Here is a 14,698-nt window from a genome sequence, read left to right on the forward strand (position 1 = left end):
AATCTATAATACGCTTATGTAATATTATTCTAGAGTTATTTCTACAGCTCTTAAATGTTTTATTTGATTTCTTTTATGGTAAGAGAACACAACCTAATGCTAATTTAAATATCGGTAGGAGAGTAAGAGAAACATTGATGGGAAACCATTGTGGGTTTATTTTCATTTGAAAAAATCCAGAGCATTTCAACAAGGGGTTTTCAGGAATCTGTTGCACCACATGACAACAAAAAGAGCAAAAAAGGCCCCAGGGTACATACCATGAGAAGTAGAAGCTCTACCCCCATGTCTCCAGAGTACCTTTTCAGAACAGTGTAACTCTGAAATCCTTTCTTTATGTATCCAAATTTTACTGAACTAGCATACACAAAAGACGCACATTTACAGATACGTTTTCCAAGTAAATAAATATAACACAAATTAAACACACACACACAAACACATACACACTAAACGTACTGAAGTATCTTAAAAGATACAAAATGAGAAACAAACTATGCAAATTGACAAAACATCAGGATTAACAATAAGTATTGTTTTCTAATATATCAGCGGAGTGTCAAACTAAAACGAGGTGCGACTCTAACGAGGTTTTGCTTTGACTGCTGCATCGACTTCTTCTTCTGGCAGGAGGGTGTGCCACTGGGCTACTGGACGTCTGGGATTGGCAAGCATTTCTGACCAGTGGCGCAGGCCAACTCCTGTAGCTCCGTAGCCCATAAATGTTTTTCCAATGGGGTCATTGCTCCCAAGTTTATCATAGTCAAACACTGTGAGGACGACCTGCACTTTCTGAAAAACAAAAGTAACATGCATTATCAAATCGTTCCCCATATCACCACTAAGTGGCTTATAAGTTTCAAATTGATATTAAACAACGCATACCTGTATCTGCTCAAAGGGGACATCAAAGCTGAAACTCTCATTAAAGTAAGGATTGAGCGTGTTTTTCTTGACGGTCGTCTTTTTCTTTTTAATCCGTTTCCCATTTTGCTGCAGAACAATCTTCACATATGGATCTAATGGAAAAGGAAAAGATGGCAATATAGTTTGTAAAAGTAAAGATTTATAAGGAATTTAGCAAATATTTGACAGAGAAGTATAATAAGGGGCAAGAGGGCTAATTACCTGATAAGCCACCAACATCCATTTTCTTCAGATTCTTTGCCTCCATGATGTTCACTGTCAGTTTTCCAGCAGTGGGTACGTACCGTAAAGAAACGCAAATATCACCCAGTTTTTCTTGCTGAAAAGAACAATTATGGATCACCAGCAAGGAAGTTTTATAAATCTGCTGATAACCCTTATTTCTTCATTTTTAGAAGCAATATAACAAACCATAACACATAATATCATACCTCTTCCTTCTCACCACTCTCCACGTCTCTCCACTGTTGCAATGGCTGGCCCAAATCAACGCTGTTCATGGGAATCTTTATCTCGCCGATAATATCATGCTTGGAGAAACGATCAAAGTCAAAAACCTGCAGCACCAAAGTCTTTCCGCCCAACTCTGCATATGGGATCTAGATAGAGAGGTTATTAAAACATTAGGACACATAATAGGGAAAGGTAAACATTTTGTTTACATGTTACAAAAATGTACATATCTATACAACAATCAAGAACATGAAGTGACCGGAGACAATTAAGAACATACTGCTTTAATATTTTGGGGGAGGGATACCTTGACAGACGCCACTCAGGGAACGAAAGACTAAAACAAGGGGAGGTAGAGATATACGTAGGCCAAATGCTGGCGTCACAAGGGACATGTCATCAATGACCTGGAACCCCAGCACAAGTTGCGGCAGAGGCATAAAGAAAAGAGAATGAACTAACAAAACACAAACAACCACATCTAGTCAAGGAAGGCATGAAGTCAGGCACATGGTACCTTGAAGATAAATGTCTCGTTGAAAACGGGGCATAAATTCTTGCGTTGAACTTTGGTCTCGTACTTCTTCTTTTTGTCTGGCAACAAAAAGACTTTAACATAAGGGTCCGAGGTCCCCCCCATGTCCATAGCAGCAAGGTCCTGAGCCTGAAGGATGCCCACTATAAGCTTCAGAGGAAAGACAAGTGTCAGAATGATCAATGGTCAGGAATAGAGCATCGATATTCCTTCCTGATAGTTATTTGTTGAGTCCCTACATTTTAATCATCATCCTGAATGCCTTAAAACTGACATTGGTTGTGTTTTCACACAGAGCCTACCTGGGCATCTGTGAAGTTGTAGTCCAATGAGAACTCCAGTTTACCCAACTTTTCCTGTTCTTTCTCCTCTTCCTCTCCTTCCTTCTTCACCTCCCCTTCCTGCCATTTAAAAATATCAGTTCATTGGATATTCATCATCATCATAATCAAGAACTATTAAGATTATAAAATTTTGTGCTGACTGGAAACCACGTACCTTCTCTCCAGCCTCTCCTTCACCTTCTTTCTCCTTTTTGCGGCGACCCGTCTTCCTCTCCCTCACTTTCTTAGGCTTTTTCTTTTTCACGCAGCATTTCTTGAAAAGACAGAAGATGAGGCATGCCACCAAAACCAGAACCACCACAACAATGGCTGCCACTCCCCACATGGGAACTGCAAAAAAAAAGAAGGTGAATTCACTAATCAGTATTTATTGTATGCAAAATGGGAGTATGCTTATGATGGCGAAAGGAGTGGATGTTGGATCGCCTCATCCTTTACTTTAACTACTGTAACATGAAAAATCTCAACCGCCAAACAACAATTAAAAACGAGAAAATACTAACAAAAACATATATGGGAATCTGATCTTTCAATAGACTTCCTAACTTATAAACACTTCCCTCTCTATCGAAGGCTTTGTAAAAGTCTTACAAGTCCGGATCTTCAAGAGGATGTAAAAAGTTAAGATCAGTTTACTTCTATAATCTAAATCAGTTGAACCTAAACTGCTTTTCTAGAGCTTGGAAACAAAACAATGTAATGCTTACCATAATTCAAATGAAATATGATACTATAGAAATAAAATGTGAATATAATAGCATTTTTACAGCACTTGTTAATCTAGGGACGGTTCACGGAGCATGCATGCATGCAGTCAGCAATACCCTTCTCCACAATCAGATAATAAGACACTGTAATCTGGGATTGGCCCTGCACAGTACAACAACAGACCCCAGCAGCACAGTTCATCATTAAGTGCTTTACTCAAACCACCTCAGCAGTGATTAAAAGGGAAAAACAACTCTGATGCACTTTTTCCCACTTTTCATGGGCAGGAATGACCAAAATATATAATGTATAATGTCCCCAAAACAAGCTCATATTTCTTTAAAAGTCTCTATACCATGTTGAATATGTCAGAAACACTTAAAATTATTTCTTGAACTTTTAAGAAAGCTAGACTACAGTGGTTAACGGAATATGTAATATTTATAGATCATGTCAATTATGTAATATCAAAGATACCCGTTATTTTAACAAACTTTTAAAATTGAAATTCTAGAAAAAAAGTGGCTTACTTGGCAGATGACCAAGTTCATTCATGAACTTGTCCTTCATGTGGTTGTAGTCATGGCCGGGATGATGTTCTGGATGGGAGTGCTCGTGGTGTTCTGTATGGGAGTGCTCATGGTGTTCTGTATGGGAGTGTTCATGGTGAACTGGTTCTGTTGCTTCCTCCGGCTCTGGTTCAGACGGCTCTGCAGCCCTCCGGGCCCGAACCCCATCCCTGGCCAGCCTCATGTCAGCTGTCAAAACAGCAAAGCAATGCAGTTCATGTTGGTTTATGTTCTCTATGATGCTGGCTCCTACAGTGAGAGATAACACAACTGCGTATGTGCGCTGTGTAATCCCAATGTCCACGCGTTGCAGTACAGTTCAAAGCCATCTAAGCCAGATGCTCAACATGGCTGACCCTAATCCCTCTGTTACTCTTGTTCTCTCTGCCATCTCCCCCATCCCATACCCCACGCTTTCACATTTGTTGCATTCCCATTTATTTCTCGTCGTAACTACGATCCACAAACTTTGAATAACTATTACTTTGTAATAGATGGCGATGCCGACTGAAATTTATATATTATTCGCATCTAGTCACATGTATAAATTATATTTCACATCTGTGTATTAGAGGGGATGGTTTTATTCCGAGTCATATTCATCATTTATGAAATTATAGGCAAATAATTTCCATCAAAACAACCAGTCAATAGGTAAGCCAGTCCTTTAAGTGGGTATGTTCAAAACCAAATCTAATTTTATCATAAAACAAAAAACTGAATAAAATTCTAGCCTTTTCTCATTCATTCAAATTTGTTGCTATGTTGTCCTCTTAATCTTAACAGAAATACTTGAAATAGTATGCATATTTCTTACCCGTTTCCTTTAATTCCCTCTGTCCCGACAGAGCTTTTGGAGCAATTTTTTGTTCAAAGTTTATTTCTTCCTGCTTCCCCTTTGGCCAGCTGTAGTCTTCACACTACCTTGGTTCTTTCTGTATGCTGCGGACTCTGACTGGCAGGCTGCCTGCAACCCTTTCTATCAAAGCTAAAGCACTGGCAAATCACTAGAGCAGCGTTTTAATCCCTGCACCCCCCCTCCCGATATTAGAATGCTGACAACCCATCTGTTGCTGTACGTCTCTGAAGGAAGATGCATAAAGAGCAACAGTCATCTTTTAATATAATATTCCACTGTTAAACATTGAGTAATTTGATGCTTCTCCTCGAGTAGGAAAAGTGACTCTCATTAGACAGACACATAGCAGTGGTGGTCTTGTTTATGCATTGAAGGGATTGTAGAGCACCCAGCCCTTCACTAATCCCCTCAGCGGTCCTCGCAGTCAGTTGTCAATCTACCATCAACTTTTCACTGAGAGTAAATATTCCATCCTCCCCATCCATTGGCTAACCATTTACTGTACAAAACACATACCCGTATTTAGAGCACTGGGAACTGTAATCCCTGGGCATGCTGCCACGCATTTGCACAGCTACATCTGGAGATCTCTGTGGCTTCAAGCCAACATGCAACATCCTCCGTAGGATAAACAAACTGCATATGAAATCAAAAAGGAAAAAAAGACAAACAGCGAAATAAAAATGTAATATTGTTATTGTAGGGCTGTTGTACTTAGTTGAGTTTAGTCCTCCCTTAGCAAGTTCAGCTAACAAACAGGCCCTTTCCCCCCCCTGAGGGAAGTATACTAAGACTAGATACAATTTTAATTGTAACCAGTTTTGTAAATATTCTCTTGATCAAGAATTTATCCAATCTTTTATCACACAACTGTAAAATAGGATTATCTTGGTGTTGCAGGCAGCACTGTATTTCTAGATTGCAACTGAAAACAGTTAACGCCTAGCTGTGATGCACGCGGTTGACATACTCCTGCAACTGAAGCTCATCTTTGCTGAAACATGTAATTTACAAAGAAGCAGTATAGTCATTTTTAACCACAAACTGTAGGTTAGCCTAATGTTAAACATTAAGCTCCCACCTAACAGTGACTAACAAAGTCCACTGTTATGTTCTGTAGGGGAAGATATGATATTACGCAAAGTACAGAACGTGCATTTAGACTGCATGACAGATCAGATGGGGAAAAAAGAAAAAAAGACAACCTTAAGAAAGAGGATATGTCAGCATAGTTTGGCTTTATTCAATGATACGCCAAACCTTAAACTATCCATTTGACTCAAAATAGTATGCATTCTTACAAAAGATGTGGGTTAAAACTAATGACACTGAAATGCATGAATCATGATGCAGTCTAAACAACAAGAAACTCATTAACAACTTAAGAAAAATCGTAGTTTTTAAGCACCATAATAATGAGAACATTACTTTTTCCAGTGTATGAGTAAAAACAAGTTTGTGGTAAACTGATAATATTGCATAGTTTTCTTAACTGACAACATGTTTCCCCTGTTCCCCATATCGTTTGAAATGAGCTTGTTTCACTATACTCGTTTAAAGAGTATGTTTATCAAAGAGGTATTCTCCCATAGGACCGTGTGTCTCAGACGCAGTGATGCGGGTCAGACTGCCAATGTAGTCGCCCAGCTTCTTGATGGTGTCATGGCTGTCATTCAGGAAGTGCTGCTCAAGGAAGTCACACAGCTACAAAAAAGGTAAGAAGTTAAAAAAAAAAAAAAAAGTGGTCAAATAGGTAATTAGGACATTGTTTATATTAAGACAGAACATCCATTAAATCTTACAGAATTTGCTTAATACATATTGAACTCAGAAAAAAGTAAGTGTCGGACAGTGTCAGACTTACATGAGGGTCAGTGTGGACGCCAGCTCTGCGGTGGACCTCAAGGATACATGTGTTTAGGGACTTCTGGTAGTCCAGGGAAAAGGACATTGCATCCAGACCACCTCTCCAATCCTCTCTACTTGGTTTCTACAGAAGAAAGTTGATACTTGAATAAATATATGTACCTTTCTAAACAATGGCTTAAAATAAAATGGCCCCCTTCACTCAAAAAAAACAAACAAAAAACATTTAAAACTTAAAAATAAAATATGGATTTACAGCAATAGTCTGGAGCAAAATTCGACCCCCTCTCATGTTCTGATATTCCAGCAGCTTCTCAGCCTGTTCCCTCTCTTTCACGGAGAGCTCCAGGAAAAAAGTAGAGAATTTTGGCAAGGCAACATCGTCCCTGTCAAAATACATCCCCTAGAAGAAATATTTAAAAGAGAATTACAGTACATACACATGAAAGAGAAGGCAAGTTTCATCGTCATATTTCAATGCAAAAAATAGGATTTAAATACATTAACAATTATAACTAATATAAATTTACAGAAAGCATACCAGAGAAAGGTAGGCGTAGGATGCATTCAGCTTCAGGTTGACGAGTTTGTTGAGGTCTCCTTCGGTCTCCGAATGGAGGTTTTGTTTGACAACAGACTGCATTTCTAAAAAGACAAAAAAATATACATTTGAAATCAATGCGGGTATAAGGGTAAACAACCCCAGTTTAGATAAAGCCACAGATAAGTGTCAGGTTTCCCGTGCTGCAGACAGTCGAGAAGACAAAGAACATTTCTTACCTTTTTTTTCCCCCCTCAGCCAGTTATAGCCAACTTTACGAAACAACACCTTTGTTCACTCGCACTGTGAAACTTGTCTTTGCTGGCGAGCTTTTATACAACCGGTATTTAACGGCTTTAGTAAAACATCAGGCAGACGTCATGCGTTATGAAGAAAATTGAGTTCAAGTGGGATGTAACGTTAACGTCTCTAGTCTGGTGTTGAGAAGGTTAGCACATCGGTGACAGCTAGCTAGCTGACGTTAAGTAGCTTAATAAACTAGCATTTACATTAACTAGCTAGCTAGTTAGCTACACCTGGCTGCGGCTAAAGTTCAGTTAATACAACGTTAGTCTAGTAGCGGAATGTCAATGTCCCATTTGTTTTTTTGTCACTCACTTGGGTCCATGACGCTATCCCCTCTTTCGCCAGGACTGCGGCTGGCAGTCTTGTTTAAATTACCCGAAACAGCTAGCTAGTTAGCTCGCTCGCTTTTGTGTTCAGATCATCTTCTTCTTAAGGGTTTTACGGCAGTTGATATCCCACATGTTGCATTACTGCCTCCTATTGGTATTAATCACTCGTTAAATATATTTTCCTCCCTTCTATGATTACCCAACTATTAAGCCCATCTTTGATCCTGACAATCACTGGTCCCAACTCATGTAGCTATCCCTGCAAAAATGACTCTTCTTTCCTGTCGATATTATTGCATGAAATCTGGATAGCTTCACCGTCTCCATTTCCCCACACTGACTTCAGCGCCCAGTTTTTAGCAAAAGAAGTGTGTTGTTAAATCTGCTGTGTCCAATCCTTAATTTACTGATAATTACGCACTCTTTTCGGTTAGTAACACTGTTTGACACTCCTCCTACTTTATGTTTTTGTAAGTGTCTCCCTTTTTCTGCACTATAACAATGTTGTTGCCACTGTTTGGATATTTTGGATATATTTCCCTCCATACCATGCTTTTCAAGCCTAGAACTCTAGACGCTCCCTAGCGGCGGCAAATGTAATTTGCGGCTAGGCTCAACATCTTGATGTGGGTCTGGCTTGACAGGCAAATGCTTCCCCCCCATACTTAGAGAGTTTAATATTAATTTGTAAATTTCCTTTCTTTACCACTTCTTTGCTAATTTGTGGAGTCTCTCATTTACTGAAATTCCTGTATGTGCATTAGTAAACAATATTTTATATGGTCTTGATGATTTCTGGTTGATCCTGCTTTGATACTTTGGAGAGCTGCTGACACTGAGTCACTCCAGATGAACGTGTTCATATCATGGACTGTAAAGAAGTTCATATTAGTTTTTGTGCATCTCTACTGCCACCTGTTGTGTTGGGGACGCACAACATATTACAGACAATGTAAGAGTGAAGACGAAAATTAAGATATGAGAATGAAGATGGTAAGCATACTCATATCAAAATCCAGTGAAGGCTACTGTATGTCCTGGAGTGGGGGGTTATGTACAAGAGTGGGTTAATAAGTGGTATAGCTGCAGTTTGGAGGCTACATGCTGTAATCTGACGGAAATCTGAGAGGATGGAGGGAACAGGACAGGGGGGAAATAAAACAGTTGTGATCAAATTTAAGGATGAGCTTCTCAGCATCAATGCAAGACAAAATGATAGATTCAAAGGATTTTATGTTGTGCTCATACAAATGCTAAGCAGAATAACTGTACATGAATTTATCTAGTGGTATACACATGCACAGTATGACCTCACACTGTGAGCCTGACTCAGTGAAATACTTTTGATAGATTAGAAAACTAATGGAAACTCAAATAACCATTTAATTGTAATAGTTTTTTATTGCATTATTGCTTTTTCTGTCATACAAAACAAGTAATCATGCAGAAATGTTCCAGACAAATAAAAACAGTAAGTTTGCATACATGTTAATTAAAATGCTTTTTAAGCACAAGGTATGCTCAATATCTAATATGTAGACTCATTGTAATGTAACGCCTAAAGAGGCAAAAAATATCATAAAGGTTACTTCCTCCTCATGTTCCCTAATGGACAACGTTGGACAACATTTTCTTTGAAATCCCAGCACTTTTATTGACTGCTGCAACATAATATGAGGCCATAAACACTGTCATAACTTCATGTTCTCTTAAAGTGTGTTGGTAATGTTTTCAGTTCAACGTTCCTTATAGATTTCAACCACAAGGAAGCTATAAATATCACTGAGTCCTGAGACAGTGGAAAGAAACCAAAAGCAAATCTACTGTTCTGTGAAACCAGCACAAATGAAGAGAATAGACAGTGATTTTAACTAAGAAATCATTCAAATAATAATTTAAAATAGCTAGAAAACAAAAGCTTTGTCTATAAAATCATTTATTGCATCTCTATTTGCACATCATAGAGATACATAAGCAGTCACAAACATGAAACTGATTACAGCAAACATACAGCAGATAAAGCAACTACCCCTAATAAACAGAGGGAAATTTAACTGAATGACTTACCTTTGACAAGTAGCACATTACATTATTACGTTAATAAGGAAGTAACAGGCGGGGCAAAGGTCTCTGTGGTTGTGCAGGGCCAAAAAGGAGAAGCAGCTATTTACATAGTCACTTGCCAATATGCGAGGAGACCAGAGGTTACCTAAGGAGGACATGGTTAAGAATTAAAAGTCAACACCACTGGAATTAAGCTTATATTGGACTGTGTCAGCCCATGCACGAAGAAATTCTTTGCTAACCTCAAGCGTTGTTGTTTTTTGTCAACACACCCGCGGCAGTACTGACAAAAAAGAAACTAGAATTTTTATCTGTGGACCTCAAAGGATTTGTACAAGCTCATAGTATCTGTGTAGCTTACCAAAAAAAAAGTAATAACAATGAAGCCTTTACTTTTCAAAACCATCTCAGACCACTTCATACTGTGTGTCCTCTTGTGTCTACTTTGGGTAAGTGTTTTTTTTTTACCTTTCCGCTCTGATAGTGTGATAGGGATCAGATAGACCTTTTCAAAAGAATGTCACTGTTAACAAAAGAAAAACTTGGAAACCACAGTAATGGTTAAGCCCATGATATGAACAGTCGTATTACACTGTCTGAAATATCAGCATGTACAGAAATTTAAAAAAACTTGCACAACATAAGAATGATGGACTTTTTCAGATGGTGAAATACGAATAAATTATATCTTGGAATTAGTAATCTATTCTCACTTACTTCCTTTAAGAAACAAAGCATGAATGAGGAAGTAATGCAATGCAAAACAAAGGCGATGTAAATCCAACATTGCTATCTTTTTATGGATGTTTTAGACACAATGATATAGCTGGATACTGTTTTGTATTGTATTTATTAGGATTTTTGGAATGTATTGGAATGTTATAAAATCTAAGAAAAGGACAATGTTTTAAGTATATACAGTGCAGACATATGTATTTAACAAACAGGATTAGATATTTAAAAAAGCAATGGTTGGATAGTTAAGAACATGAGATTTAGAGGTAGAACAATTTCTGGGCCATAATTTGCATTTGAAGGTCCCAGATGTTTCCTCAAGTTTGCTGCATATCAATATCATATGTAATTGATGTAAGCTCTTTGTACCAATGAGGAAAGATTGTTGACTAAAACGTACAGTAGAACACCTCTTAACAGTTGCATTGTCTTTTTTTAACCTCCTTGACACTGTGCTGTTCACAGTATGTAACATACAATATAAAAGCAGAAATCACACTGCTTTGGGTAATTCACAGATTGCATTCAAATTTTCTTAAAGGTCCCATGACATGGTGCTCTTTGGATGCTTTTTATATAGACATATCTGAAGTATCTTTCCCAAAATTCAGCCTTGGTGCAGAATTACAGCCACTAGAACCAGTCCTACAATGTATGTGCCATTTCTGAGTCTGTAGTTTTTTCGGGGGGGGGGGCAAGGTGGAGGCTGGGGGTGTGGCCTTGACCAACTGCCACTTTGCCCGTTTGAAAGCCCTGATGTCTCTTTCTCACGGGTGGGCCAAATTCTCTGGGTGGGCAGAGCAGAGAAAGGGGAGATAACCTTGCCCCTTATAACCTCATAAGGAGCAAGGTTCCAGATCAGCCCAACGAGCATTCATTTTCTCAAAGGCAGATAGCCACTTGGGGACCACTGATCTGCAAGGCCAGTGACATTGTGGGGGTAGAGCTGGACTCTGTCGGTGGTGTCAAAGAGGAGGATGGTGTCCAAACAACATGTCATCTTGGACGATGTCTCTCACCCACTCCATGGCTTACTGCTCAAGACTTATTCCCCCAAAACGCACCACAGAGCGCCACAGGCAGTCCTTCCTGCTTGTGGCCATCAAACTTTATAACTCCTCCCTCTAAGTGTCTGACACACAGACACCTAGTTAGTTTTAAACTGGACAATATTATCTGTAAATTATAATATGCAACACTCTGCTGCTACTCCTTATTCATAATTAATGTTACAGATTTATGTAAATACTGTATCATAAATACCTTACATAGCCACACTCGTTAAATTTCTTTTATTTATATTTCTACTTTGATATTTATATATTTTTGGCAACCGTAACACCGAATTTCAATCAAGATCAATCAAGTGTTTCTGATTTTGATTCTGATAGACAGGCTGAGGAAATTCATATTAATTATAGGGACATTTTCCTTTCATTTTCACCTTAAACTGTGCATAGTCAAAAGAACTCTTATGGCAATTTTGTACAGTATGACATTACATTTTTGCAGGTCTCTCAATGATCCCATTCTGTTTTTAGTGTGTTACTGACTCCAAAAGTACAACAACAGCAACAGGGACAAGTGCAACACAAGCAAACACAACCACAACACAGTTAACCACTCCATCAACAACCCTTTTAACAACAAAACAACGTAAGTTTGAGCCGCTGTAATTTATCTTGAGTTGGTGATATATCTGTATTTAGCTCATATTATAGTGCAATTATGATGTTTAAGGTTGTGTCTCTCACTAAACTCTTTTTCTCTAATGAAAATGTCAACGGTTTGTCTTTTTAGGTCTTGAAAATGTTAAGAATGTTAAAGTGTTGACACAAAATGAGAGCAGTATAACTCTGATGTAGGTCAAGGTTAACAACATCTCAACATTCTTCCTACAATAAGATATTTGGAGTGTCTTTATTAAATCTATAAATTTATTAAATCCCTGATTCCTGGTATAAAATATAATTTCACTCTCATCACTGCGTTTGAGAGGGTCAACAGCACTGGATACAGATTTGAAGCTGTCACTGGAAGGCAATCTTATATTTATCTTATGTAGCCATGTTACAGGAGCCAGAACAGAGCTCTGTAAAATCTAATATCATTTGAGGTTTGTCTATGACAGATGTGTTTTGCTCACTTGATATTTTAGATGGTTGAAAAAAATAATACTGTAATTGAAAGTAACTTTTTTGTTTGAATAAGAGAAAACACAAAATATGTAAAATTGTATTCAGAAAGTTTTTTTCAGTTTCTTCTCCATGTCTTTCACATTCTAGCACCTCCTAATGCAGATGGGTTCAAGTCTGTTGGTCAAAATGAGACCAGCATAACTCTGCAATGGAAAACAGTAAATGGCATCCCAAACTATATCCTTAAGTTCAATGGAACAGAAAACTATGTCAATGCATCAGGGCCTCTAGGGAAATACATATTATCAGGTCTCACAAGTATGACTGAATACAACTTCACTCTCTTCACTGTGTTGGAAGATATCAGAAGCAGTGGAGTAATCATCACTGCATTTACTGGTAAGGGCTTTTTACACCCCTTTTTTTCAATACATGTGTAAATAATATTTCTGTCAATTCCCTATGTGTAGTTGTCCACCTTTGTTGTCCTTTTTCTGTTATGCCTATTTCTGTGCAAGTGCATTGAGAGTGATGCAAAAAAAAGAATTGAAAGTCTTCAAAGTACACACATGTTTGTCCAATAAAGCTTATTCTGATGCTGATATACAGTATGTATATAGTAGAGCCAGGACAGAGCTCTGTAAAAATAAAATATGATATAAAGTTTGTCAGTAACAAAGGGGTGTTGCTCACTTTATATTTTTTTGTAACTATGGCTGAAAGAAAGCTACGTGTTTCAATTAAAATTACTCAAATATAACATTTTAGTGGGACTATTGTTTTGTTTAGTTTTTTTCAAGTGAATTTGTTACAGTTTCTTCTCCATGTCTTTTCACATTCTAGCACCTCCTAATGCAGAAGAGTTCAAGTCTGTCAACCAAAATGAGACCAGCATAACTCTGCGATGGAAAACAGTGACTGGAATCCTCAACTATATCCTTAAGTTCAATGGAACAGAGAATGATGTACCTGCATCAGGGCCTCTAGGGAACTACCCATTATCAGGTCTCACAAGTATGACTGAATACAACTTCACTCTCTTCACTGTGTTTAAAGATATCAGAAGCAGTGGAGTAATCATCACGGCATTTACTGGTAAGAGGTTTTTTTACACCTATTTTTTTCCAATACATGTGCACATAATATTCCTGTCAATTCACTATGTGTAGTTGTCCACCTTTGTTGTCCTTTTTCTGTTATGCCTATTTCTGTGCAAGTGCATTGAGAGTGATGCAAAACAACGTAGTGAAAAGTCTTTAAAGTACACACATACTTGTCCAATATACAGTATGTATATAGTAGAGCCAGGACAGAGCTCTGTAAAAATAAAATATGATTTAAAGCTTCTCAGTAACAAAGGGGTGTTGCTCATTTCATTTTTTTTTCAACTGCGGCTAAAAGAAAACTACGTGTTTCAATTAAAACAACTCGAAATATAAAATTTTAGTAGGACTGTTTTTTTTTTTTTCAAGTGAATTTGTTACAGATTCTCCTCCATGTCCTTTCACATTCTAGCACCTCCTAATGCAGATGAGTTCAAGTCTGTCGACCGAAATGAGACCAGCATAACTCTGCAATGGAAAACAGTGACTGGAATCCTCAACTATATCCTTAAATTCAATGGAACAGAGAATGATGTACCTGCATCAGGGCCTCTAGGGAACTACATGTTATCAGGTCTCACAAGTATGACTGAATACAACTTCACTCTCTTCACTGTGTTTAAAGATATCAGAAGCAGTGGAGTAATCATCACTGCATTTACTGGTAAGGGCTTTTTACACCCCTTTTTTTTCAATACATGTGTACATAATATTCCTGTTAATTCCCTATGTGTAGTTGTCCACCTTTGTTGTCCTTTTTCTGTTATGCCTATTTCTGTTCAAGTGCATTGAGAGTGATGAAAAATAAGGATTGAAAAGTCTTGAAAGTACACACATATTTGTCCAATAAAGCTAATTCTGATGCTGATATACAGTATGTATATAGTAGAGCCAGGACAGAGCTCTGTAAAAATAAAATATGATTTAAAGTTTGTCAGTAACAAAGGGGTGTTGCTCACTTCATATTTTTTCAACTGTGGCTGAAAGAAAACTACATGTTTCAATTAAAACTACTCGAAATATAACATTTTAGTGGGACTAGTTTTAATTTTTTTTAAACAGAATTTGTTACAGTTTCTTCTCCATGTCATTTCACATTCTAGCACCTCCTAATGCAGAAGAGTTCAAGTCTGTTGACCAAACTGAGACCAGCATAACTCTGCAATGGAAAACAGTGAATGGCATCCCCAGCTATATCCTTAAGTTCAATGGAACAGAGAA

General features: G+C 37.8%; 3 protein-coding genes across 6 annotated transcripts in view; 1 reads left to right on the plus strand and 2 right to left on the minus strand.

The window, feature by feature from the left end:
* Positions 1–134: 134 nt before the first annotated feature.
* Positions 135–4,602, minus strand: syt5b (synaptotagmin Vb). 2 transcript variants are annotated; one of them, XM_034859788.1, is made up of 9 exons: positions 4,354–4,602; positions 3,498–3,725; positions 2,414–2,589; positions 2,218–2,316; positions 1,898–2,065; positions 1,359–1,526; positions 1,129–1,246; positions 886–1,019; positions 135–792 (listed from the first exon to the last, which is right to left on the minus strand). In XM_034859788.1, the coding sequence occupies exons 2-9, from the start codon at positions 3,718–3,720 to the stop codon at positions 583–585; spliced, it is 1,296 nt and encodes a 431-aa protein (XP_034715679.1). In that variant the 5' UTR covers positions 3,721–3,725; positions 4,354–4,602; the 3' UTR covers positions 135–582. The 2 variants fall into 2 exon arrangements, with proteins under 2 accessions (XP_034715679.1, XP_034715678.1); XM_034859787.1 differs by having other exon boundaries at positions 3,498–3,735; positions 4,356–4,540.
* Positions 4,603–5,614: 1,012 nt separating this feature from the next.
* Positions 5,615–7,683, minus strand: zgc:56095 (uncharacterized protein LOC406286 homolog). Of its 2 annotated transcripts, none has more exons than XM_034859797.1 (5): positions 7,421–7,683; positions 6,803–6,906; positions 6,518–6,664; positions 6,260–6,385; positions 5,615–6,099 (listed from the first exon to the last, which is right to left on the minus strand). In XM_034859797.1, the coding sequence occupies exons 1-5, from the start codon at positions 7,428–7,430 to the stop codon at positions 5,950–5,952; spliced, it is 537 nt and encodes a 178-aa protein (XP_034715688.1). In that variant the 5' UTR covers positions 7,431–7,683; the 3' UTR covers positions 5,615–5,949. The 2 variants fall into 2 exon arrangements, with proteins under 2 accessions (XP_034715688.1, XP_034715689.1); XM_034859798.1 differs by lacking the exon at positions 7,421–7,683 and adding an exon at positions 7,042–7,272.
* Positions 7,684–9,379: 1,696 nt separating this feature from the next.
* Positions 9,380–14,698, plus strand: part of LOC117936994 (receptor-type tyrosine-protein phosphatase H-like) — a 13,409-nt gene continuing 8,090 nt past the window's right edge. The window contains exons 1-5 of one of the 2 annotated variants that reach the window (XM_034860594.1): positions 9,380–9,950; positions 11,778–11,892; positions 12,522–12,773; positions 13,218–13,469; positions 13,890–14,141. In XM_034860594.1, coding sequence (XP_034716485.1) covers positions 9,882–9,950; positions 11,778–11,892; positions 12,522–12,773; positions 13,218–13,469; positions 13,890–14,141 — 940 coding nt within the window. In that variant the 5' untranslated portion in view covers positions 9,380–9,881. The remainder of the gene's footprint in view (positions 9,951–11,777; positions 11,893–12,521; positions 12,774–13,217; positions 13,470–13,889; positions 14,142–14,698) is intronic. The other variant, XM_034860595.1, reaches the window with a different exon arrangement.

This window comes from Etheostoma cragini, chromosome 21, assembly GCF_013103735.1.
Source record: "Etheostoma cragini isolate CJK2018 chromosome 21, CSU_Ecrag_1.0, whole genome shotgun sequence".
Lineage (NCBI taxonomy): Eukaryota > Metazoa > Chordata > Actinopteri > Perciformes > Percidae > Etheostoma > Etheostoma cragini.